The sequence below is a fragment of the Mustela nivalis genome (genome assembly GCF_964662115.1).
Source record: "Mustela nivalis genome assembly, chromosome: 17".
NCBI lineage: Eukaryota > Metazoa > Chordata > Mammalia > Carnivora > Mustelidae > Mustela > Mustela nivalis.
Window position 1 is genome coordinate 61754268 of NC_139036.1, and position 22824 is coordinate 61777091.

General features: G+C 55.9%; 2 protein-coding genes and 1 long non-coding RNA gene across 5 annotated transcripts in view; all 3 read left to right on the forward strand.

The window, feature by feature from the left end:
• The first annotated feature begins 4158 nt into the window (after positions 1–4158).
• On the forward strand, positions 4159–9208 carry LOC309850982. The gene is made up of 4 exons (XR_014304561.1): positions 4159–5040; positions 5149–7946; positions 8470–8679; positions 8817–9208. It is a non-coding gene; the product is annotated as an uncharacterized lncRNA (long non-coding RNA).
• Positions 9209–11017: 1809 nt separating this feature from the next.
• Positions 11018–17819, forward strand: LOC309851463 (uncharacterized protein; the record flags this gene model as incomplete). Its single annotated transcript, XM_082706782.1, has 3 exons — positions 11018–11052; positions 16670–16901; positions 16932–17819. The coding sequence occupies 3 exons, from the start codon at positions 11018–11020 to the stop codon at positions 17640–17642; spliced, it is 978 nt and encodes a 325-aa protein (XP_082562908.1). The 3' UTR covers positions 17643–17819.
• A 306-nt stretch (positions 17820–18125) lies between these two features.
• FOXK2 (forkhead box K2) overlaps positions 18126–22824 on the forward strand; it is a 70541-nt gene continuing 65842 nt past the window's right edge. Inside the window, exon 1 of one of the 3 annotated variants that reach the window (XM_082705572.1) lies at positions 18126–18616. In XM_082705572.1, the coding sequence (XP_082561698.1) occupies positions 18204–18616 (413 nt within the window). In that variant the 5' untranslated portion in view covers positions 18126–18203. The remainder of the gene's footprint in view (positions 18617–22824) is intronic. The other 2 variants (XM_082705574.1, XM_082705573.1) reach the window with 2 other exon arrangements.

A 22824-nucleotide genomic window follows, 5' to 3' on the forward strand; every position in this document is an offset into this window, starting at 1 on the left:
CGGTTCCCCTCGCTTCGGAAGCAGCCCCTTCCCGCTGCACGCAGCGCTCGGGGGCCAGAGCCCAGGCCGAAGAGTGGGCCTTCCCCGCGGGGTGCTGGGTCTCCTCTGCCCCTCCCCTTGGCTTATGGCCACCTACGTCCTGACCCCAGCCGGCCGTGCAGAGAAGAGGGGCAGCCCCACGGCGGGGCTGGGTGGAAGCCCTCCATGTGTCTGCCTGTGAGCCCTGGGTCCCAGGTGAGGGGGACGCTTGCATGAGAGTAACCCTGACCACGTTCCTGGCAGAGAACATCCAAACTGGGATGCGAGAGGCAGTTAAAACGTGGATTTTTTTTTTTAATGCACAAATAGGGAAATGTCTGCAGTATGTCCCCAAGGAACCCTCAGAATAGGCCCTTGTCATCATACGTGAGCCAGTGTGGGGAGCGAGGCTCCTCTGGGCCCTCACCTGGGCTCCAGGTGGGACATGAGCCCATTTTCAGAAAGACGGTGGAGAACAGGAGTGAGGAGGCACTGGGTCCCAGGGTCCCCTAGTAGTCAGGGGCAGAAGAAAAATCACATTTGTGCAGCAGAGTTGGGATGAACCTAGGGGACCAGCTCACCCAACTCTCCTCACTGTACAGATGAGGAAGCTGACATCCCAAGAGGGCAGGGTCTTTCCAAGGTCACAAGAGAAGCAGATGCAGAGTTAGGCTCCTGGGCCTTTACCTGAGACTCTTAAATCTGCTCTAATAAAAACAACTCAAGATTTCCTGGCACCGACAGTATGAGCCCCTTTGGTTTTTTTTTAAAAGTCAAGCTAGAGAGAGGAAGTGCACATTGAAAAGACAGAGATCAGGAAATCCCTGATGTGCTCCCTCTGGGGGAGGAGCAGGAGCTCTGGCAAACTGCCCATACAAGCCAGCTCAAGGGCCCTTGCCTGGAGGTCTCTCAAGAGATGAGCTTAGGAGTGGGGACAGGAAGAGTCCTGGGCCCTGTGCACCCCGAGGGAAGAGAACCAGAGATTTCAGAGTCAACCCTCTCCTCCACCAGACTATGTCCTGTAGGCCACAGGCAGCAGTGCGTAGGGGCAAGAGGAGTCCTGGGCATGTGGACACATAAGGAAAAGGGGACAGGTGACCATGGAAGGGCCAGTGGGTTAAATGGAAGCTGCAGCTAGGGGTCTCCACATGGGCTCAAAAGAGGAGACCCTGATCTGGGAAGGTACCAGCCTGTCCTGGTGAGGATTGCGTTGCCCACTACCTGGGACAGGTGGGGGGGGGCACAAAAGAGCCACAGGTGAGGCAGATTCTACCAAGATTTGAACTTGGATTGCTGGATTCAAGGTCCAGAGTGTCGGCCATTATACCATAGAACCACAAGACACCAGGGCCACCATGGGGCCACCCTTGGCCTGAGTGCACAAGGAAGAAGGGACACCAAAGTGGGGATGAAGAGACAAGGGGGAGGGGACAAGCAAGTTGTGCAGTCCCACGGAGACCTGAATCTGACTGCTGGATTCAGTCCAGAGTGCTGACCATCACACCATGGAACCGGTGCTGCTGGGCTCTGCACACCCTGATGGGGAAATGGAAGGGGGACAGGGACGGGTCTGTAGGCAACTGCCCAGGAAAAGATGGGCATGTACAGGGGACGGTTTCAATCCATCAACCTCTGGGTTATGGGCCCAGCACGCTTCCGCTGCGCCACTAGGCCAGGCCCCGACTGTGAAAGGTCTGCAGGCCAGGGAGACGAGGCTGGCAGGCTCCTGTAGCAGCTGGACTAGGGCAAGGCGAGTGCCCATTTACAAATAAAGTGGACTTGTTTTCCCTCCTTTGACTTCTTGTGAAAAATCTGAATTCATGTCCTTTTCTGCTGTTAAAAACAAAACCCCCAAAAGTCAAGAAACAGAACAGTCACAGGCCAGAGTGTCCATGTCACCGGGCTGTGGTGGCAGGTTCTGTAATGTGGTGGCGGTGACTGGGTTTTGGAAAGGAACAAAAACAGTGTTTCTCCCCATCATAGGAAAATGACTCCTAATTTACATGATTATGAATAAACTCTTCTTTTAATTCTACTTCTTCTCTTGGTCTACTCCTTTTCTGTGACCTGTAAAGTTGTTTCTTCAATACAAAACTGCTTTCAGGGATGCCTGGGTGGCTCAGTTGGTTGGACGACTGCCTTCGGCTCAGGTCATGATCCCAGAGTCCCTCGATCGAGTCCCGCATCAGGCTCTCAGCTCCATGGGGAGTCTGCTTCGCTCTCTGACCTTCTCCTCGCTCATGCTCTCTCCTCAAATAAATAAATAAAATCTTTAAAAAAAAAAAACTGCTTTCAAGTGTTTTGACGCCTTCTGTTCATCTTTATAATTTGAAAAAACAAACAAACAAAAAAAAAACACAGACAAAACCCTTTCAAGGAAGTAAGAGCTGTCCCCCAGAACATTCTGGATACAAATCCTTTGAGCGAAAAAAAGAATCTTTCACATTGAAGCGACTGGAGTAAAAACCGTGTATGGACCTTGCCATTGTGGATAGCGATCTCCTCTCACAAGCCCACAGAAGCATCAGGCTGAAACTGCCAAGGTCACACTGTGAGGGTCAGCCAGGATGCTCAAAGGATGTGGCAGCAGGGAGCTCAGTGAGCAGGGTTAGGGAGGCCGGCAGCACTCCACCACTGGCCACCGCACTGGGAGGCCAGAATGCTGAGGCTGGGGAGCAGCGGCCTTCCTCAGTGGAGTGTCAGCCCGCCTCCCGGCAAGAACCAGCCAGGGGTGCTCGGCCTTTCCTTCCCTCTAATCTGCTTGCCCGGGCTTCCCAGTGGCGGCAGCCCCTTGGCTCTCCCGCCCTCTAGCTTCCTGGTGGGTCTCCGAGAAGAGAAAGAGGTGACTCTGGGGAGCAAGCAGAGACATCCAGAACTGTGGGGACAAGCACGAGCTCAGATGTATGACCGCAAGCCCAGGGCTCTCCTCCAAGGGAGAGCAAGGGCGGAGGAGGACCTGAGGTGGAGGCCTGGGCAGCGCCAGCCGGCAGGGCCTTCTGAAGCATCCGGATACACCCAGCTGGGCACAGGGGCAGCCCTGGCTCCCAACATCAAGATGGGTCGGCGGGTGCCACAGGGGAGGAGGGGCTGTACCGAGCCTGAACCTCCACCCAGGGTCCTGCCTGCTCAGTCCGGGACCGCGGGTCGATGAGAGGCAGAGAGGCGGGCCCGGGACAAGACAGTGGCACCCTCTGAGCACCGCGTCCCACGATGCCCCCGCGCAGGGACTCGAGGGTCGGCGTCGAGCGGCCTTGCAGGTGAGGGGTGCGGGCGGACTTCCTGGACGGCCCGGGGTTCGAGAACACCCAGGTTCGCCCCGAAAGCGGGCCTGAAGGTCTCCGCCGTGGGAAGGGCTCAGGCAGGCGGGCGAGGTGACCCACAGCTGTGCGCCCGTCGGAGCCTTTCTCCGGCCATCCCGAGGGCGGCTGACTGACCCTCGGGCCAAATCGGCCCGGGGACAGGGACGAGGCTGGATCGCACGGACGCCCCAGCGCCCGCTTACACGGCTGAGTGGCCAACGGGAAACCCAGTGCCGGCTGTGGGGGCGCGGGCGGCGACGCCAGACCCCCAAAGGCAGGTGACCTCGCGGACGCTTCCGCTGCAGGAGACGCGCGGGGCCACGTCGGGGCGACCCTCGCTCCGGACCCCGCTCGTGTAGGTTCCCTTCAGACCCCGCCGTCCCGCCGCCCAGCGACAGCGCTCGCGGACCACCACGCGCGGCCCAGGAGGCCCGGGCTGGGGCCCCAGGAAGGCGCGTCCGAGCCCGTCCCGGGACGGGCCTGCCCGGGAAGCCCGCGGGGTCCGCCCACGTCGCCCTGTCGCTGAGGAGGACACGCCCCACCGTCGGCGCCACGTCCACCTCGCGGGAGGCGCCGTCCTTCTCACGCGGGGCCCACGTCCCCGCCGGCGAGCGCGGGCGGCCGCAGCTCCCCGGGCCTCCCCCGCCGCCCAGCGGATCGCAGGACGCAAGCTCTACACGGCCGCCACGCCCCGCCGCGCCGTCGTCAGTCACGTGGGCGGCCGGTCACGTGCTCGCGCGTGCGTCGGAGGAGCCGGCGCGCGTACGTTCGCGCGTGCGCACTTGAGGGTGCGGGGGTGCGGCGCGCTCCCGGGGCTCATAGGGCGCGGGGCTGAGGGCGCGGGGCTGGGGGCGCGGCCGAGGCGGGGGTCCGGGACGCAGGGTTCAGGGACTCGGGGCGGCCGGGCCGCCGCCGGCGTGGGGAGGAACGCGGCGGCTTCGGGGCGTTCGCTTTCTGCGGGGTCTGTGGTGACTCAAAGCCCTCAGCCCGACGTCGCCGGCGGGGAGCCGTGGCCGCTGCGTCCTCGCCTTCGCCCCGCCCCCGGGCCCGCCCCGCCCCCGCGCGCCGGAGCGCGTTTCTGCCGCCCCAGGGGCGCGCCGTGTGGGGGAGGCCGGCCGGTCCGGAGCGGGTCGGAACCGCGGCTCCTGCGGCTCGTGCAGCGTCTCGCTGATCTTTCTTGGTTTGTTAAGGTTTTCTGTGCGTCTGCGAGCGCGCACAGGCGGGGGACGAGCAGGGGGCGCGGCGCGGCGCGGTCCCCGGACCCCGGGCCCAGGACCCCAGCCGGAGGCGGACGCCCCGCGACCGAGCCCCGGGGCTCAAACGGCGCTTCTCGGGAAGCGGCTGCCGTTGGGGACGGTCCGCTCCGCCCTCGGGCAGCGCGCGCTCGGAGCCGTCGGGCCGGCCGCCGTGTGAGCCGAGGGGCCGGGGCGTCCGGCGCGGGTGCGGGGCCGAGGGGCCTGCCGGGGCTCGAGGGTCGCTGTTGGCGGCCACTCCGTGTCCGGCCGGGGAGGAGCGAAACCCCTTCTCGTGCGTGATTCCTGCGTCGCACTCGGGGGCCGCACACTCGGCTGCTTGGTTCCCGCGACGTGCGCTCCGCGGGGCCGCGAGGTGCTCCTGGAACCCGCGGGCCGGCGGCGCGGGCCGAGCTCCTGTTGGGAAACAGGCTCTTTCAGGGGCACTTGCCGGCGCGTCCGTGCAGCACGCGACTCCCTTCCGCTGCGTTGTAAGTTCGAGCCCCACACTGGGTGTAGAGGTGCTTAAAATCTTTCTTTTAAATGTAGGACAACTACTTTTTTTTTTTTTAGAGAGATTTTATTTATTTATTTGCCAGACAGAGCGCGCGAGCACAGGCTGGCAGAAGGGCAGGCAGAGGCAGAGGGAGAAGCAGGCTCCCTGCCCAGGAAGGAGCCCGACGTGGGACTCGATCCCTGGACCCTGGGATCATGACCTGAGTGGACGGCAGACGCTTAACCCACTGAGCCACCCAGGCATCCCACGGACAACACATTTTTTACAAAAATACTTCTTTGCAAACATTTTGAGAAGCATCTCTCACCCATTTTACATTTATTTGATCTCTGTAAATGGGGTCAGGGTATGAAACGTGAATTTTTCCTCATACGTGGTTGGCCAGAATTATTGCTCACCGTAACAGGTGTAATGCAGCATCCCAGTACTCCATGAGGTCACGGTCTTCAAAGTCAGGGAGTCGGGGGCTCGGGGGCGCGGCCACGCCCTGGTTTCCTGCCATCACCATCTTCCTCCCGCTTTGCTCTGCTCCTGCTCTTTTGCTCCCTGTTGAGGAGTGTCCTAGTTCTCAGAATATCTTTCGTTTCTGTGTTATTTCCATTATCCACGTTTTCTTACCTATCCTGATTCTTTCCCTTCATGATTTTGACCATTGAGTGTTTTTGGTTTCCATTGTGATACACTTGATTTTTTGAAGTGTTGACAAGACTTTGTTTCAGCTTTTCCTATCAGTAGCATATTTCCTTCTGGTTGTGTTTGGATTTCCTGTGATCAGTCATGTCTACGTGTGCCACGTTGGTCTGAACTTAAGGCAAACAGTGCAGCTCCAGTGCATTTGAAAATTGCCCGTCTGCAGTGTTGGACTGTGACGGGTGCACAGCGCGTGCAGGGACTCGTGAGCTCATGGAGTCCTGTCATTGGGGCATTTTGCTTTCTTCGGGCCCTTTGCTGCATCATTACCAGCGTGGGTGTTGCTTCTTCAGAGACTTCCAGACGGTGGACAAGATGCCTCAGACACCCTGGGACTGTAAGACGTGGTCTGCACTGGCTCGCTGCACAGACTTGCCCTCTCCCGCGGTGTGCTTACTGGCGGGCCGCTGCAGACGTGGCCTCCAAGCATAGGAGTTGAGAGACACGAAGAAGGGAGAGCATTTGCCGGGGTGACGGGCGCTGCTTGTGCAGGTCGTGTTCCTCCATGCACGTGCTCCCGGCCGACCTGGGTTCATGGGATAGGACCTTTGCTCAGTTGGGATGTCTGATGTTGTGGGGGATGCTGCCCCCTGCAGCCTCAGTCTCTCAGACCTCTGCCCCACGTGTCTGGGGTCTGGGGCTGGACGACAGGACCCCCTTGGGGCACCTCTGGCTGTAGGACAGGTGGAGTGCTCTGCAGGCCCCAAGAGGTGCCGCCCACACGCTCCTCTCCAGGCCCCCTGGGCAGGGCTATGTTCACCCTCGACCCTGCTTCTGGGGAAGTGGGGGACACAGGAGTGGACATCCCAGCTGAGCAAAGACCTGTCCCCTCATGCTGCCTGCTCACCTCAGCCAGGGCAGCCCCAGCCATGTGACCCCACACAGCAGGCTTCACCTCCTGCCATCCGGAGAGAGTCTCGATGGTTACCCATGGTGACTGGGGGTTAAGTGACTTAGTGTGCCGAGTTTGGCTCTGGGCACACCTGGCACTCTCAGAGGCTGAAGAGGCCAGCCTCCACGTCCTAGTGTTGTCTGTAACAATGGTAGCAATCAGAGCCCCAGTGTAACCCGGCCATCCCAGCCACTCTGTCCCTGTGGGAGGCTGGGACCTGGACCCATTCAAGTTTGCAACCCTCCCCTCTCCACTAAGGCCCCTGCAGCACAGACGCCCATCTCTCTGGTCCTGAAAAGAATACCAGTGACCAAGAAACCCTTGCTCTGATCATGACCAGTCAGCCCAGGACAAGATGCCCATAGCCGGGGGTGGACGCAGCAAACCCACTGAAAAGGCTGCCCTTACCAAGTGTGGGGAAGGTGGGGCAACAGGAACCAGGAGTTCTGGTTCTTGGAGGCTGGTGTTTGCTGCTATTCCAGGGTGCACCGGTACCCTCGTGTCTATGCCATCTCCGGGTGTAGGGACTGACCCAGGCGGCACCCCGCGCGGTTGGTGCCATGTGGAGCTGCAGGACCAGCATGTGCAGGTGTGGCCACTCACCCGAGGACACAGACGTGCCTGTGATTGTCCGCGTGTCTACACGAAGGTCGGAACACGCTCCACCTGTGGCCCAGAGCCATGGGGCTTCTAGTCTCCTCACCCGCCTGCGTTCACTCGCCAGTGCCAGAAATCTTCCTTGTCCACTTTTGGAAATGTTGGTGTTTCTCTTTCTGTTACCCTCTGTTGGAGTCAGGATCTCTGTTTCCTTTTGTATCTGTTTCCCAAATTGAAGCAGTGTCTGTCTCCCGTGGGTGTAGCTCTCCATAGGTATCGTTGGATGGAAATGGACTTTAAAGGGTTTTACAGCTTTGGAGGTGTTTCTGTTAGCTTGGTGGTCGGAATTGTGGCTACGGGGCCAGGCCATGTGTCCAGTACAGCTTTGAGGCGGGCCATCAGAATGCTGTCCAGGCGTCCTCTCTTTCGTGCACCTGCCCCAGTAGCCTGCTTTCTCCTCCAGGTCCCACCCTGGCCCACGGACCTCCAGGATGAGGAAGGTTCATCATGACCCTCATAAGCTCAGGAAGGTTTCTGCTCTGGCCAGCGAATGGCAACCAGTTATCAGTATTCATAATGCCGCTCTCCCAAACTAAGGCATCAGGCAAGTGCTGAGAGCAGCGAGCCTGAGTCCCATCAGGAGAATGTCTGCGCCCAGTGATCATCGTCCTGTGGGCCCGGAGTGAGATGGCGCCTGCATGGTTTGTGTCCAAGTGGCAAATGGAAGCCGGACGGGGGGGGGGGGGGGCTCGTAGCGGGAGCTGTGTGTGTGTGTGTGTGTGTGTGGTGGGAGCGGGGTCTCAGGGAAGGGACTGGGTGTGTGTGTGTGTGAGGGGGTCTCGGGAAGGGGCTGGCGCTGTGGGAGAGAAGCTGCTGCTCCAGGTGAGGCATGGGGATTGCTTGCACCAGGCCTCCTCCCCTCCTTGGCCCGACAGGCAGCCTGCCTCCCCTTGGCTCTCAGAGAGCCCTCGGCGCCTAGCACAGGAATGAGGCTGGGGACAGGAAACGCTTGCCGAGCGGATGTGCCAGCGAACACAGGCGTGGGGCTGCAGTAGCGCAGGGGTTAAAGCCTGGTGGTGTCACCTCTCGAAATGGGAGGACCAGCCAGGCCCCGGGTGCTGAGAGGGCGCAGGGAGCGCCAGGGACGGCTGAGCTGGGGTGAGGAGGTCCCGCGGTCTGGAAACCACCTGCAGCCGTGCTGTTTGGTTCACGTCTGTCCCGCAGTCTGCATTTTGCACGTTTTCCTTTGGGGGACACCAGTGTCAGCACAGAGATGTAGAAAGGCGGCCTGGAGGAGGAGACACAGCCGCACCTTGACACTAAGGGCAACGGGTGTGTGGATGGCCGGCGTGGGACACCAGCTGCGCGCGGCCAGGGCCCATGTCTTCATACTGCCCCCAACGAGGCCGTACCTGGTGCGCCTCCCAAACTCAGGTAAAATGGCTGAGAACACAGGAATGTGGGGCAACTTACGTAGGGCCTGCCCGCCCCCTGGTCCCGTGCTGACGGCTGCCTCTCTGGGAGCATAGCCTTAACCAAGCAGGTAAATACAGGCAGCCGCTCTGTGACAGCTTCCGTGACGTGTGTGCGGGAGGCGCATCTGGGCACAGCTGTCACCCCTCTTCCTGCCCCTGGAGTACAAACGTGCGAACATGCCTCTTCCTGTGTCCAGAGCCTCTGAGGGATGTCTGTGGAGAAGAGAGTTTGATGACACACGCCTTAGAGTCACTTCCAGGTCCAGTTAATATCAGCACACTTAACAGTTTTCTTTTAAAAATTGGTATTATGGGGCGCCTGGGTGGCTTAGTGGGTTAAAGCCTCTGCCTTTGGCTCAGGTCATGATCCCAGGGTCCTAGGATCGAGCCCCTCATCGGACTCTCTGCTCAGCGGGGAGCCTGCTTCCTCTCTCTCTGCCTGCTTGTGATCTCTATCAAATAAATAAAATCTTTTAAAAAAATTGGAATTATAAGATCTCTAAAGGTCTCATTTGTTTAGGATGAAATTGAATGAGGAATGTATGTATTATTCATCTTATAAAACTCACTCTTTCCTAAAATCAGATGGAATTTAAAACATTTTACCAATTTTTACCTTTTAAGTGATCTAGTGGTAGTTTCCAATCTTAATTAAAATGTAATTTTAAATTGAAATTATAAAGCAAGACATACTAATTCTTTTTAAAGATTTTATTTATTTATTTGCCAGGGAGAGAGAGAAAGAGAGTGAGCGCAGGCAGGCAGAGCGGCAGCAGAGGCAGAGGGAGAAACAGGCTCCCCGCCGAGCAAGGAGCCCGATATAGGACTCAGTCCCAGGACGCTGGGATCATGACCTCAGCTGAAGGCAGCTGCTTAACCGACTGAGCCACCCAGGCGTCCCAAGACATATTAATTTTTTAGTGGAAAAGGACAGCATCCGAAGATGTGGGAGTGGCTCCTAGTAGCAGCCAGTGAGTGTTGCTGGGACTTTGCTTGGTCACTAGGCAGCAAATCAGCCCCATCCATGAAACGGGCACCACGCTTGGCCCCCCCCTCCCCTGGCGCTACACCACGGCCCATTTCCTTCGCAGTAATGTCCAGCTGCCACCACTGCTGTGCATTGGAGTCAGGGTTGATCTGTTTCTCAGCAGAGCAGGAGCAGACAGGCGTGTGCAGTCAGTTCTAGGACAGCACGACCACCCGACACTGTGTTAGATTCTAAATTTTTATGTTTTTAAGATTTTATTTATTTACTTATTTACTTACTTACTTATGGGGGGGTGGAGAATCCCAAACAGACTCCGTGCTGAGCACAGAACCCGAAGTGGGCCTTGATCCCATGACCCTGAGAGCACAACTGGAGCCGAAATCAAGAGTCAGATGCTGAACTGACTACGCCACACAGGTGCCCTGCGTTGCTTCCGTTTTTGAGTCTTCTGAATAAAAAAGATTTATTATTTTTTTAAAGGTTTTGTTTATTTATTTGTTTGGCAGACAGAGATCACAAGTAGTCAGAGAGGCAGCAGAGAGAGAGGAGGAAGCAGGCTCCCCGCTGAGCAGAGAGCCCGATGCGGGGCTTGGTCCCAGGACCCTGAGATCATGACCTGAGCCGAAGGCAGAGGCCTCAACCCACTAAGCCACCCAGGCACCCCAAGAGTTCTGTGCTTTGATTTTCCTAAGATTTATTTATTTTAGAGAGAGACGAAGAGTTGGTGTGGGCAGGGGGAGGGGCTGAGGGAGAGAGAAGCAGGCTCCCCACTGTGCACAGAGCCCATGACCCTGAGATCAAGATCTGAGCCGAAACCAAGAGCTGGCTGCTGTTAAGCCGGAGCCACCCAGGCTCCCGTGCAGGAGTTCCTTTAAATTCTGTTTAGATATTCTTGTCTGGTATGTGTATTGTGGATATTTTCTCAGTCTGTGGCTCATATTTTCATAGTCCTTGAGGAGTACAATAAAAATTTTTCATACTTCTAATGTAGCAACTTTTCCCTTATGGTTTTCACTGTTTGGGTTCTAAGACCACAAAGGCACTAGGATAGTCTGTTACACTGTGGGCTTTCTGGTCTTGGCTGTTCACATAGGCTCTCTGACCCAGCTCACGCTGGTGTGTGCGGTGCCAGGTGCGGTGAGTTCACACTTGTGGTTGTTACTGTTATTAGGACAACCAGTTGTCCGTGCACCTGTAGACTTCCTGAAGGAAACCTCCTTCTCCACTCACAATACTCCAGACAAAAAATGTGTGGGCTTTCCACACCAAGTAGTTCTCCAGTCCTCTGTAGATGCCAGCTGGGCGTGCCATGGTCCAACCCCGCTCCGCCACCAACTGTCCAGAGTTAGTGCAGGTCCCATAGATTGGGACCAGAAGGCCCCCTGTTTTAGACGCCATTTGTAAGTAATGGGTCCCAGGGAACTCACACTTCTGACTCAGCTACAAATCAGGGGTTCCCATCACTCTGTCTCAGGTTCAGTAATATTGCTGGAATAGCTCAGTGGAAGTTTCATAGGAGATTGTTAACCTCAACCTCCAGTCCCTCTCCCAGAGGATGAGGGATGGAGCTGAACGGTCCAACTTCTCATCCTGGTGACCACCCCCCATCCAGGAGCCCCCTCAGAGTCACCTCATCAGAAAAAAAGATGCTCCCATCTGGTAGGAAATTCCAAGGGATTTAGGAGCTCTGTGTCAGTAACTAGCGACAGAGTCCAAACACATACTTAAATCATACTTCCCTTCTTCTATAAATAACTTTATCACTTTTGTTGAAACTCAGTTGATGGGGGGGTGCCTGGGTGACTCAGTTGGTTAAGCGTCTGCCTTGGACTCAGGTCATGACGCTAGGGTCCTGGGATCAAGCCCCCACTGCATGGGGCTCCCTGCTCAGCTGTGAGTCTGCTTCTCCCTTTCCCACTCACCCTGCTAGTGCACTCTCTCACTAATAAAATCTTTTTTAAAAGTTTTAAAAGATCAATTGATTCTGCACGTGGAGGTCTATTTCTGGATCTTTTATTTTGTTGCACTGATTTGTCTATTCTTATCCCAGTACCACACAACTCTACTACAGCTTTGTATTTGGTTACTCGAGTTTATTCGCTATAGCTTATAGGTTACCAAAATCTCCTCTTTAAAAGCCAAGTCAGAGGAGGCGTCTTCTATTCACTTGGCGCCTGTAGTGACAGCAGTCTTCTACTGATTTACATGACTGCGGCCCAACCTCGTGGTGCGCTGGCTCTGGTTTCCTGCGCCCCTGCACTGCCCAATGAGTATGAAAGCCAGCTTGTCAGTTTCTACAAAAAAGCCAGTTGAGGTTTTGCCTGGGATGATACTTACCCTATAGACCAAACAGGGCATAAGTTTAGCAAATCAATATTCAAGAACCTGTTGCTTTGGGTTAGTGATCTTTACCAATACAGTTACTTGAGCCCGTTGGGGTGGGCTCTGTACTGACAGGAACTTCGCTGGATAATACCATGTAGTATTTGTATTTCTGAAAGAAGAAAACCAGAAAATGAGAAAATTATCATTTATGTAATATAGTGCTTACATCCATGATAATAATTTTTTAAATTTACAGTATCAATTATCAGCATGACCATCTTTTCATGAATATACCTTATATTTTCTTTGAAAGCTTGGCCAAATAAGAACATATGTTTGCTCCGTGTACCCCACAGCCAAGGACGGGTTGACAGCCGCTCCTGGCAGCCAAGTCAGAGGAGTGGAGTTACATGATTTCCTGAGACAGACTTGTCCTGAGTCAGTCACTCCGAAGAATAAGTGAAGTCTGGGGATCCAGGACCTAACATTACAGAAACTAAGTAACAATGAAAGGAAGGCAGGAAGAAACATCAGCAGCCCATAAGTTACTAAATGTCAGATAACTGTTACAGACACAGGTTACAAAATCCACACACACAGTTGTGAGCGAGGGGGACCCTTGGGCCGTGTGGGTTTGAACCATGTAGGTCCACTTACAGGTGAACTTTTTTCTTTTTTCTTTTTTTAAGATTTTATTTCTTTATTTGACAGACAGAGATCACAAGTAGGCAGAGAGGCAGGCAGAGAGAGGAGGGGAGGCAGGCTCCACGCTGAGCAGAGAGCCGGATGCTGGGCTCCATCCCAGGACCCTGAGATCATGACCTGAGCCGAAGGCAGAGGCTTTAACCCACTGAGCCCCCCCCCCCCAGGCACCCCCAGGTGAACTTTTTTCAATACGGTACAGTACCAAACTATTTTCTCTTCCTTATGATTTCACTAAAAGTTTTTTTATTCTAGCTTATTTTCTTTGGTAAGAATGCAACATATAAAATGTTTAACATACAACTTACTGTTCATCAACCATTTATGCTATTGGTAAGGCTTCTAGTCAACAGTAGGCTATTAGTAAGGTTTTGAGGAAGTCAAAATTTATACCCAGTTTTTTTTTTAAGATTATTTATTTGACAGAGATCATATGCAAGCAGAGAGGCAGGCAGAGAAAGGGGGAAGCAGGCTCCCCACTGAGCAGGGAGCCCAATGCGGGGCTTGATCCCAGGACCCTGAGATCATGACCTGAGCTGAAGGCAGAGGCTTAACCCACTGAGCCACCCAGGTGCCCCTTCAGTGTCTTTTACAGTTACCCATGTCTCCATCCCTTAGGGCAGATCTGGGGATCCACTGGGGTCACTTTCCTTTGGCCTGAAGAATGTCCGTATTCTTCTGAAGGCAGCTCCTTTGGTGACAGTTTCAGCTTTTGTTTATCTGAAAATACCCTTTTTTTTTTTTTAAGATTTATTTATTTATTTGACAGACAGAGATCACAAGTGGGCAGAGTCAGGCAGAGAGAGAGAGAGAGAGGAGGAAGCAGGCTCCCCGCTGAGCAGAGAGCCTGATGTGGGGCTCGATCCCAGGACCCTGGGATCATGACCCAAGCCAAAGGCAGAGGCTTTAACCCACTGAGCCACCCAGGTGCCCCAAAGCCTTAATTTTTGAAGGGTATTTTGGTTAGGTATTGGATACTGGTCTCAAGGATGGTTGGATCTTTAGCGTTTTTGTGGACACTGTCTTTCTCCTTCTGATGCCCATTGCTCTTGGTAAGTCATTCTCAGTGACATTTCCCTGACTATAATTTGTCTCTTAAATTTTTGTCTCCTTTTAGGGGTGCCTGGGTGGCACAGTTGGTTAAGCAGCCAACTCCCGATTTGGGCTCACGTCACTCATCATCCCAGATTGTGAGCTTGGGGTCATGAGCCCCACATCAGGCTCCGCACTCCGCAGGGGGTCCGCTTGGGATTCACTCTGTCCCTCTGCCCTTCCGCAGCCCCTGCTCTCCTGCACTCTTTCCAAAATAAACAAATCTTTAAAAAAAAATAAATTTTCTCTCCTTTTAGGACTTTTATTTTTACTTTTGGTTTCAGAAGTTGAGCTGTATTATGCCTGCAAGTGTTTTTCTTTGAATTTGTCCTCCTTGGGACAAATTTTGCTTGGGACAAAGTTTGCTGAACTTTCTGGGTCTGAATCAGTGTATTCACCAATTTGTAAAACTCTTACACATTCTCTCTTCAAATATTTCTATTCATGCATTTTCTTTTCCCTTTCTTCTGGACATCCAACTTTCAGTACACTGCAGGGGCTCATCTTGCCCACAGTTCCTAACATTTGTTATCTTTCTAATTTTTTTCTCTGTTTTCAGTTGCCTTCTACTGATGGAACTTTTGAGTTGAAAAATCCTCTTTTCAGCCATCTCCCGTCTGGTGTTCAGAAAATTCAATGAGCTCTTCGTTTCAGGTATTTTGCTCTCTCCTTCACTACTGGTGTGTAGCCCTTCCGCCTACAGTGTGTCCCTGGCTGCACAGAGACCCGGCGCCTCCCAGTCCCACAAAGCCTCTGCCCTCACATCACACTTGCAACTAGGAGAGGTTCAAAGAACAGTGTTAGGTCACTATAATGAAACTTCCTCTAGTTCTGTTTTCTTATGTGTATTATTTATGAAAAAGAGGGATAACACTGGCTCTGTGCCCTGCCTCACTCCAGCAGTTCTCCTCACCAGCTATTGAACTAGGTGTTGAGGGGAACAAAGCCCCAGACATAGTAAGAGATAAATCTCCAACATACTCAACCTTTTAGTCTTAATCAAAACCTACATATATTTATATTGCTCTCATCAGTTATGTTAACAATAATTGTAATACTAATTAAATCAAAGAAAAATGTTTTAACATGACACTTCCTTTTGCAGGAATTGCAAATTAATGTGCGTGTGTGTGTGTGTGTGTGTGTGTGTCTGTCTGTCCGTCTCTCTCCAGGGGTAAATAATAAGTTCATGAATAAATACCCAAGCCTAAACACTTATTGTATTTTTTTTAAAGATTTTATTTATTTGACAGACAGAGATCACAAGTAGGCAGAGAGGCAGGCAGAGAGAGGAGGAAGCAGGCTCCCTGCAGAGCAGAAAGCCCGATGCGGGTCTCGATCCCAGGACCCTAGGATCACGACCCGAGCTGAAGGCAGAAGCCCAACCCACTGAGCCACCCAGGCGCCCCCACTTATTTTATTTAGGATAAAATTTGTGGAGGAATTTGAATGGAAGAAATGAGTTTAGGAGTAAAGGTTTTTTTTTTTTTTTTAAAGATTTTATTTATTTATTTGACAGAGATCACAAGTGGGCAGAGTCAGGCAGAGAGAGAGAGGAGGAAGCAGGCTCCCTGCTGAGCAGAGATCCTGATTCGGGGCTTGATCCCAGGACTCTGGGATCATGACCTGAGCCGAAGGCAGAGGCTTTAAACCACTGAGCCACCCAGGTGCCCCAGTAAAGGGGTTTTTATTGTACTTTTTAATAAGAATTTATTTATTTGACAGAGACAGAGATAGCAAGAGCAGGAACACAAGGAGGCGGACTGGGAGAGGGAGAAACGGACTTCCTGATGAGGAGGGAGCCCAATATGAGACTCTATCCCAGGACCCTGGGACCATGACCTGAGCTGCAGGCAGATGCCCAACCGACCGAGCCACCCAGGCGACCCAGGATTTTTTAAAAGGATTTTTTTATTTATTTGAGAGAGTGAGAGAGCAAACACAGGGGGAGGAGCAGAAGGAAAGGGACATGCGGACTCCACAAAGCAGAGAGCCCAACACAGGGCTGGATCACATGACCCTGAGACCATGACCTGAGCTGAAACCAAGAGTCGGATGCTTAACTGACTGAGCCATGCAGGCGCCCCAGGAATAAAAGATTTAATAAAACTGGTTAACTAAGAGACTGTTTATATGTTTACAAAACATGCTAGTGGTTTCAAATCACAATGGCATTCACAATCCTTTTCATACATTTAAGGAATGATGCCACGATTTATTTAAAAAGTCAGTATTTACAACATTTGAGAAAATACATCTACTGCAATTATTTAAACATGATGGAAAATTTTGCTATGATCTTAAATGTGGGGACTTACAAGGTTTCACAAAATTAGTTCATGAATACGGTGCCAAACGCTTTGAGGACTCTGGGTCCAGCTATTGTTTTTGGCAGTCGGAATCATCAGAGGGGACACAAATGGGTCTCCCCACTTTCACATTTGTTACAAGAAGGCTGACATTTGTAAGTTAACCTGGATCATATTACTCTTTGCTTGAACTACCCCATTTTCCGTTTCCCTAAATGAGAAGCCTTCTCCCACGCTGTTTCTCCCACCGTCATCCCCGCCCTTCTGCCCTGACACGCCCAGGCTCCTCCCTCCTCAGACCCGCTGCCCCTTCTCTTTGCCCAGAGGTTCCCGTGGTCCTTGGTGCCTGTCCTTCAGGTGTCAGGTCGGATGTCTCCTGTGCTGGCCCCTGGCTCCCACACTCTGCCTTGCAGCCCACGCGGCTCGGGAGCTGTCCCCTGTACTCGTTCCCAGGCGCCGGTGGGTCCTCCGTGAGCATCTGCTCGCTTGGTCCTGCGTCTGGCACAAACTCGATGCCCGGGACACCTCTGAAGGGAAGAACAAATCCGTGGCCAGAGCCTGGGTGTGCGTCGGCCACACCCCCGGCTTCAGCTTCCCGATGTGAAGAGCCGTGGGCGGCCCACCTCGTGCGCATCTTCGGGGGCTGCTCCCCCGACCCCTCTGTCCCGAGGGGTCTCGCGCGCCGGCCCCCTCTCGGCCCTCTTCCTCTCCCACGAGCTGAGGGCACACAGCGGCCCGCTGGCTCGCTGCGGTCTGTGCGGCCTGGCCTGGGCCTGCGAACCCGGCTCCTGGAAGGCCCGGGCCCTGATTCGGAGCCTTTCCTCGCTGTCCCGGCGCTCGGCGGGTTTTCCTGGACAGCCGTGGGGGCTTCGCCGCTTTGCTTGCTCAGGGCTTGGCATCACCTGGCCTTTGTCAAGGCGCTTCGCGTCCACGCTGCGAGGACGGATCGGACGCGCCTCCGGGCGGTGGCACAGGCTCGGCGGGTCGGGCTTCCGCGCACGAGGGACAGCCGGTGCTGACCACCCCCGAGAGGGCCTTCACGCTGCTGGAGTCCGCCTCGAACGGCGCGACCCTTTCCCGCAGGGGAACCTCCGCGGGCCAGGCGGGAGGTGCCCGAGGGTGCGCCCGGTCGGGGCGCCGCCGTCGGGGTCGGGGCACGCGTCACGCTCGATGCGTCGCCGCTTCCTCCGGTCGCCGCGGGGCCGTTTACTCTTCGGCAGACTCGACTTCCGAGTCATCTCCGCGGCCCGCGGGGCCCGCTCGGTCCACTCGGTGCGCCCGCGGCCGGCGGCGCAGGCTCCACGCACCGGCCGCCGCGACCCCGCACTCCGCGAGGCCCCGCGGCCACCACCGCCGTCTCACGAGCCCCGCGCGCGAACACGTAGCGGCGCCCGGGTTCGGCCCAGGACGCCCTGCGTCCCCCGGACCGCAACCCGCGAACCGCCCCGCGCGCCGGACCTCCGGCGGGGGCGGGCCCGGCCTCCCCGCCGTCTCGGGCCCAGGTGAGATGCGTCCCCGGGCCCCGCGCGCTGCATCCCCGGCCCCCGGCCCCCCGCGCCGACCCGGCCGCAGGTGGTCTCCCGCCGGACCCCGCCGTGGAGGCCGTTCCCGCTCTGCCCGAGGCCGTGCGGACGCCCGTGCAGGCCACGCGCGCTCCACCCGCCCGGCGGTCCGAGCCGCCGCCCCCCGGGGCAGACGTCACGCGCCCCCCGCCCAGCCCGCGGCGACCTGCACCCGGCGCGAGTCACCCCGAAGCTCCGCGCCAGCCACGCTCTACGCCGGGTTTTCCAGGCTGCCGGGAGCCGCGCCTGCGCCGGGCGCCGCGGCCGGACGTGCGGGCGCTCGGGCAGCGTGCCTCGCTATTGGCCGGCGGCCGGTAGCCCCACTGCTGCGCGCCGCCCCCATTGGCCGGCACGGCCGCCCGTCAGCGGCGCCCGCCGGCTCGCAGCGCGCCGCGCGTGTCCCGCCCCTCGCCGCCGCTCGTCGCTCGCCGGCCGGCGGCCTCGCGCGGCCCTCAGCTCCGTGGCGGCGGCGGCGGCGGAAGGCGGCCCGGGCCCTCGCAGGCCCATGGCGGCGGCCGCGGCGCTCCCGGGCGCGGGCGGGCCTCCCGCGGGCGGCGGGGCCGGGGGCGGCGGGGGCGCGGGCGGCGGGTCCCCGCCGGGCGGCTGGGCCGTGGCGCGCCTCGAGGGCCGCGAGTTCGAGTACCTGATGAAGAAGCGCTCGGTGACCATCGGGCGCAACTCGTCGCAGGGCTCGGTGGACGTGAGCATGGGCCACTCCAGCTTCATCTCGCGGCGCCACCTCGAGATCTTCACGCCCCCGGGCGGCGGCGGCCATGGCGGGGCGGCCCCGGAGCCGGCGGCGCAGCCCGGGCCCGACGCGGGCGGCGACTTCTACCTGCGCTGCCTCGGCAAGAACGGCGTGTTCGTGGACGGCGTGTTCCAGAGGCGCGGGGCGCCGCCGCTGCAGCTGCCGCGCGTGTGAGTGCGGCGGGCCGGGCCGGGGCGGGCCGGGGCGGGTCGGGGCCGGGCGGGGGCGGGGCGGGGGCGGACGCGGAGCCGGACCCGCGAGGCCCCAGCCGGACCCGCCGGCCTTCCCGGCGCGGCGCGGGGCGCGGGGCGTGGGCCGCTGCGCACGTGGGCCGGCGCTGGCTCCGGGGCCTCGCGGGTCCGGCTCGAGCCCGGCCCGCCGCCCGCGACCCCGCCGCCCCGGCCGCGGCAGCGTGTCTCCGTCCCCGGGGCCCGCGCGGAGGGGCGGCGGGAGGCTCGCGGCCGGCGTTCCGCGGGGTCGCTCCGGGCTCCTCGGACTCGCGCCCGCCGCGTAACGTCCGGGGCCCGGGCCCGTCTCGCGGGGCTCCGCGCTGCGGCCCGGCGGCTCCTCGGAAGCCGGCGCAGGGTCCCGGCGCGTCGGGTGCGCGGCCCGCCTGCTCCGCCTGCAGCGGACTCCCGTCCCGTCCGCCACCCCGAGCGGCTGCGGCCGAGCTGCGCCGCCGCCCGCCCGCGCCCCGCTGTGCGCGCCGCCCGGGAGGCTGCCCGGGCCGCGGTGGGGGCGCGCTCCTCGGGGGTCGCCCGGCCGCCGTGCGCGCGTCGTTGACGGCCGGCTCGAGGTCACGGCGGAGGACTCGGTCTCTCTGCTCCGAGCGTTTTGAGGTTTTCCCGGAAAATCCTTCCTGTCCTCCGCCAGGCCTGCTTGCGCGGACGGGCCGCGCACGAGGGTGAGCTGACCTTGCGGGGGAGGCGCCCACGGCCACCTTCCCGGGGGTCCCGGCCGCGCGGAGGACGGCTGAGGAGCGCATGCGGCGCGGCGGAGGCCGGCGCCTGGGACCCGGCCCGGGGCTCTCCTCGGACGGTGGAGTACGCGGGGACTGGACGTCGCCGCAGCCTCCTCGCGGCCGCGCTCCCTGCGCGTGCTGGAGGCCAGACGGCAGCTTGCGGAGAGGAGCGCCGCGAAGGCGCCTGTACTCGCTGAACGTAGAGAAATTGCCTTAAAAATCCTTTCTTTGAAACTAAACGTAGTTTTAAGTTACAAGTTCTTTTTGAGTCAAAAAGTCAGTTTGTGCAAGTTTATTTTTTTATTTTTAAGATTATTTATTTGACAGAGAGATCACAAGCAGGCAGAGAGGCAGGAGAGAGAGAGAGGAGGAAGCAGGCTCCCCGCCGAGCAGAGAGCCCGATGCGAGGCTCGATCCCAGGACCCTGAGATCATGACCTGAGCCGAAGGCAGAGGCTTAACCCACTGAGCCCCCCAGATGCCCCAGTTTGTGCAAGTTTAAAAGCACATGTGATTTCGAGCAGTTATACAGCTTTGTCCTCTGAATTGAAAATCACTGTAGAAGTTAAAAAAAAACCCAGGGCAATCCCTGGTTGGTCTCTTATTTGAACAATAGTGATTTTAGTCCAATTCCAATTTTAGAGTGAATTTGTGTCTTGTAGTTAGTGTTAAAAATTTGCATACGGAGGACTTGCAGAGTACATAAGTAATTTAGGCTTAAAGAAGGACTCGTCATTCTATTAAAATAGCAAGTAACGTATTAATTGAAGGGGAGTAGAGAAAGATGAGGCCGGTGATCCTGTGCGCTGGCCCTTGTATTTTAAGCCGTTTGGGTAAGAGCTGAACACAGATGGTTTTTCCGTAATGATTGGTGAGCAAACGGATCCTCAAGTGTGTGGGGAGGCTGCTGAGCATGCACGTGAGTGCCAGGACATGCGGTTTTTCCAGAAAACAGGTGATTTCCACAAATTATGTGGGGCTGTGTGTACAGAAATGCAAACTTTCTCCTCTCCAGGAGCATCTAACTCAACTGGAGGTGCAGGTGTTACTGGTACTGGGGAGTAGGGGTGGCCTCAGTGGAAGAACCCTGGGCCACCTGTGTGCATGTGTGCCTGTGGGGGTGCTCCTGGGAGTGAGCAGCTGGAGGTGGCCTTATGGGTGTCGCTGGGCCAGGAGCCTGGTGCTGAAAAACATGGAATTTAGGTTAGAAGGGACCTTGGGCCTCAATGTAGAGTGTGACGTTTGCCTGGGTCTGGTTCGGGAGCATTTTCAGTGTGGTCAGTGACAGAATGAAGAGTGTCCTCTTTGAGGACTGGGTTCATACTTGTCTAGGGATCCGTTCTGGTGCCTGAGTGGGCAATAAAGTGTTTCAGGAAGATCTGCTGGGCAGGAATGTCTGGGTGTGTTGTTGCTCTTGTTGTTGCCGTGGAAGCAAACTAAGTATAATTTATAAATAAAAATAAGCAACTCTTTAGCAGTTGTTCAAGTACTTTGAAACCTCTCAAGTGAATTTGATCAGAAAGATCCTAGAATATCTAATAGCCAAACATAAATAGAACAGGTTGCATTTGCTATTGCCCCAAACTACTTAACATGTGAAACTACACTTGAGTTTATTAAGAAAAGTGACCTGTTCCTATGCTAAATTAATTCTCAATCAGTTCATGATACAGCACTCTTCTCTTTCTTGGATGGCACGTTTTAACTTGCAGATTACGTTTGTTAATGTCACATTTGAGGACTTTCTCACTAAAACAGGGATAGCATCCTTGAAGGTTGGGAGTGGAGAGAGGTGAGCAGAGAGTGGTTCTGGAGCTTTCCACACAAAGACTCCCAAGAAAAGAACTGAAGGAGCTCACAATGACTTGGTTGTGTTTAGAAGTGGGAATGGGGCAGAACCGAGGTTCTCAGAGAATACCAGTTAACAGAAAGAGGAGAGTAAGCGCAGTGCCAGGAGTGGACATGGCCTCCGGAAAGTGTAGCGACTCAGATGTCACCGATGTCATGTTCCTCGGAGAGCCATGTGCTTGGCGATCAGGACTTCTTGGAGGATGAGGAGGGAGGCTAGGTGTGGGGCTGGAGAGTGAGTGGAAGTGAGGGTGTAAGAAGTTTGTGGGGCAGGGGACTGTTTTGGGGAGGGTGGAGTTAAGAAGAGGCTTGGGAAGAGTGGAGACCCTGTGGGTCATTGGGGTCAAGTGGGTGAAGGAACCCCCGAGAGACGCAACAGAGGCCTGCTTGGCCCACAGAGCAGACACAGACGAGGTGTGAAGGACAGGGTTCCCTGTAGCAGAACATCCCATGGGGATGTCTTACTCGAAGACCAGAGCAGGACCCACTAGTGAGGTCTCTCATGTTTTCTTGTTCCAGGGCTGCGGGGTTGGCTGAGATGCCTTTATATCTTATGACCTGCGACTGACCAGTTGGTATACAAAGCTGAGGGCCGGGAACCAAGATGTCTGGACTCCTGGGTTCAGGAGTGGGTGATGAGTAGGGAGACACCCATCGCAGAGGGGCAGATGGGCTTTGCACTTTGAAAAGTGCTCAGCATACAAATTAACTGCTTTTAATGACCACTGTGTGCTTTTCTTTAAGAGCTATAATATGGGGCGCCTGGGTGGCTCCGTGGGTTAAGCCTCCGCCTTCGGCTCAGGTCATGATCTCAGGGTCCTGGGATCGAGCCCCGCATCGGGCTCTCTGCTCAGCGGGGAGCCTGCTTCCTTCTCTCTCTCTGCCTGCCTCTCCGCCTACTTGTGATCTCTGTCTGTCAAATAAATAAATCTAAAATTTTTTTAAAAAGCTATAATATGTTTTTGTTTACCACAGTGAGATATATTTTATCACTGATTTGTAGATACTGGAAACACCGGGCAGCTATTTTAATGTAGTTGTTAATTTACTAAGTTAAAAATAACCTAACAACTGGGTTAACTACTACCTCACCTAGTATGTGGTAATTCTTCCAGTGGCAAAATTCCGTTTATTTTAATGTTTAATGAGTGGTTTAAGACAGTTTAGATGTAAAATAACTTGAGTTCATGTGCTTGCTTCAGCAGTACGTATAATAAAATAACTTGAATTCACAACGTATTTTTTTTAAAGATTTTATTTATTTATTTGACAGACAGAGATCACAAATAGGCAGAGAGAGAGGAAGGGAAGCAGACTCCCTGCTTCGCAGAGAGCCTGATGTGGGGCTCGATCCCAAGACCCTGGGATCATGACCTGAGCCGAAGGCAGAGGCTTTAACCCACCAAGCCACCCAGGCGCCCCCTTCATAACGCATTTTGAGAAACAAGCCTCCGTGGCAGGACCTGTCACCTGCGGTGGTCTTGGTCTTATGGGTCTGACTGTATCAGGAGATGGTGAGGATGGGCTTTGGAGCTGGGCACCCTGGGGCTAGACTCCCCCCTTCCCATTT